The sequence below is a fragment of the Xenopus tropicalis genome, chromosome 6, assembly GCF_000004195.4.
Source record: "Xenopus tropicalis strain Nigerian chromosome 6, UCB_Xtro_10.0, whole genome shotgun sequence".
Taxonomy (NCBI): Eukaryota; Metazoa; Chordata; class Amphibia; order Anura; family Pipidae; genus Xenopus; species Xenopus tropicalis.
In genome coordinates, this window is record NC_030682.2 from 64,855,587 (window position 1) to 64,858,195 (window position 2,609).

The 2,609-nt window shown below is 34.9% G+C and overlaps 1 protein-coding gene across 1 annotated transcript in view; it reads left to right on the forward strand.

The window, feature by feature from the left end:
• Window positions 1-1,537, forward strand: part of erp44 (endoplasmic reticulum protein 44) — a 31,636-nt gene extending 30,099 nt beyond the window's left edge. The window contains 1 exon segment of the mRNA NM_001011125.2: window positions 1,109-1,537. Within this exon segment, the coding sequence (NP_001011125.1) occupies window positions 1,109-1,213 (105 nt within the window). The 3' untranslated portion in view covers window positions 1,214-1,537.
• The last annotated feature ends 1,072 nt before the right edge of the window (window positions 1,538-2,609 follow it).

A 2,609-nucleotide genomic window follows, 5' to 3' on the forward strand; every position in this document is an offset into this window, starting at 1 on the left:
GGCATCTGCACATAGTTCTTTAGTTGCAAGTGTGCTATGACTTATATGAGCCCTGTAGTCTGCTTAATCTTACATGCCACTACATGCGTATTGAGTATCAAACTGTTCATATGACCCCTGGTATTCATAATTGCAGGAATATTTTGGATATTAAAAATGCTGCATACTGCAAGCTTTGACATGATTTTAAAAAATGTAAATGCTTACTATAGCAAGACTTTGCAGCTGTGTTGTAGAAATATGTTAACCAGTTTTTGGTTAGACTGAATGTGTATTTCCAGAAAATGTATTGTTTTCTAAAGGTGAACATACTCCTTGCTGCTACCTGGCAGCATTATTGAATGCATGCAGTGTGTTGATTTTGCAGTAAAGTAACAGGCATGGCATTAGATACTTAACATGTTGCAAACAGAAAGCTTTGAGGCTATTTACAGAAATTTCATAAAAATCGCTATCTTAAGCAAAGTTATTTAGCAAAGTTTGGAGTGGAGTATAAAGACATCTCATATCAAGAAAAAACATCCTAAATAGTCAGGGTTCATTCAAACAGTTTGATGCCTAATATACAGAGGATTACTTAAGCATGTAGTGTGTGTGTGGAATGCCCCCAAAATAAAAGTACGCAAGTTGTCATGGCTGTGACTCACATTATCTCCATTTTATGGTTACTAACAGCATTAAATTGATCACAGAAAGCACTGTATTTTAGGAAATTACACATTAAGATGAAATGGTTAAACATGTCTTTTACTCCAAACTACTAAACAGCAATATCGTTGCTAAAGGTTGCCATTTTTACTACATTTCTGAAAATTGCCTCAAAGCTTGTAATATATTCCATATGGTATTATTTACCATAAGCCATGCTTCATATTGGCATTGTTTTCACTGGAGAAGAGGCATTTAAGGGGGTATCATTAATAAATATACAAATATTCTGGCTCCCTTGTATATAAATAAACAAGAGGACTATGCAATAAACTGTCTTGCTTTATTTACCATTAACCCCTACAAGGAGACAAAAGAGCATCTTATATGCTGAATTTGAATTTTCTTTAAATTATTTTTTATGAATATGCATCCTTAATTGAATGTTTTGCCTTTTCAGCCAACTGAAGATATAATAAGTAATCCTCCAGAGAGCTCCTTCCAGAAACTGGCTCCAAGTGAACATAGGTACACTATACTAAGAAGAGATCGTGATGAACTTTAAGTAAATTGAACTGCCTTGGTAGCCTTAAAACAAAAAAAAGATCAACTTCTGTATGGTGAAAAAAATGTTAACCTATATTTTCATATTTGTATTTTTTATTTGGGAAAAAAACAAAACAAAGTAATAAATTGTTTATTTTATTTGCTCCCCAAGATTGTAGATATGTTTGTGTTTTGTGGATTTCCTCTGTAGAAAATTTTAAACTCTTACAAAACCGTTCTTTCAAAAAAGGCTTCCCTGTTTTTTAAATCATACAAAATTAAAACAAGGAGACAATACTGTTAACTTGCTCATCCAAATTAAAATTTGAGATTTTTGATCTTTTTTTATGAAGTGTGTTCATTTGTTTTGCTGGATATGTGATGGGAAGTTGCCGTGTATTTAATGTAGGGAGGAGGGGTATTAGGTACCAGTGCCCAAGTGGAGGATTAGTTTAGGGTATTAGGGATTATGTCCAAAGCAATGTCCACAGATGGGTATTGAACAGACTGCCAGCTTTAAATTGAGAGTAGACTATCAGACCAAATACTGTATATACTCGAGTTTAAGCCTAATTTTTTAGCACCCAAAATGTGCTGAAAAAGTCACCCTCGGCTTATATTCGAGTTGGGTGCCATGGGTCCCTCAAGACTAGCACCTTCTGTCTTTTGTGTTAAAATTAGGCCACCCACAACCAGACCCTCCAGTGCTCTGGCTCGCTCCCAAATTCATCTTCATCTACCATCCTCACCTGTCTATATTCTATATAAACTATACATAGTTTTGAAGGATTTTAATTCTTTGTGTTTTAGCTTGGTTGCTGATTGAGCTAAGGGGGTAGTACTCTTAAGGAATCATTGTTGATATCATATTGTTTTTGTTGACCCTTCTCCACTTACAGAGCTAGTTTACTGTTTTTGTTTGAAATAAATATTTAAAAACATATACCCCACCAATGCCTCATTTAATGCAATTTTATTGGTATTTATTTTGATTATTGAAACTTAGCAGTAGCTGCTGCATTTCCCACCCTAGGATTATACTCAAGTCAATAAGTTATTTTCCAGTTTTCGTATACTCTATATACGGTACCCTTTAATTTTGTATATCCACCTGCAACCAAAGGGAACAGTGGGACATTATCAGAACAGTTTAATGTCAAAAACCTCTACCATCACCAAACATAATGTGATGAGGGTGTTTACTCCAGGCATCTGTTAAGCTCAATAGCCATTAACCAGTTATAAAGAGCTTTCAGTCATTGTTTACTAAATGCAGCCTGCCCAATACTGGTCTACTACCAAGTTGACATGTTCTACCCAAATGGTGGGGAATGACTCCCATTCTACAACTTTTTGTAGAACTTCTTTCAGTAGCTGCATATCCACAGGGGGTGCTAAATATTCACAGTTGAATA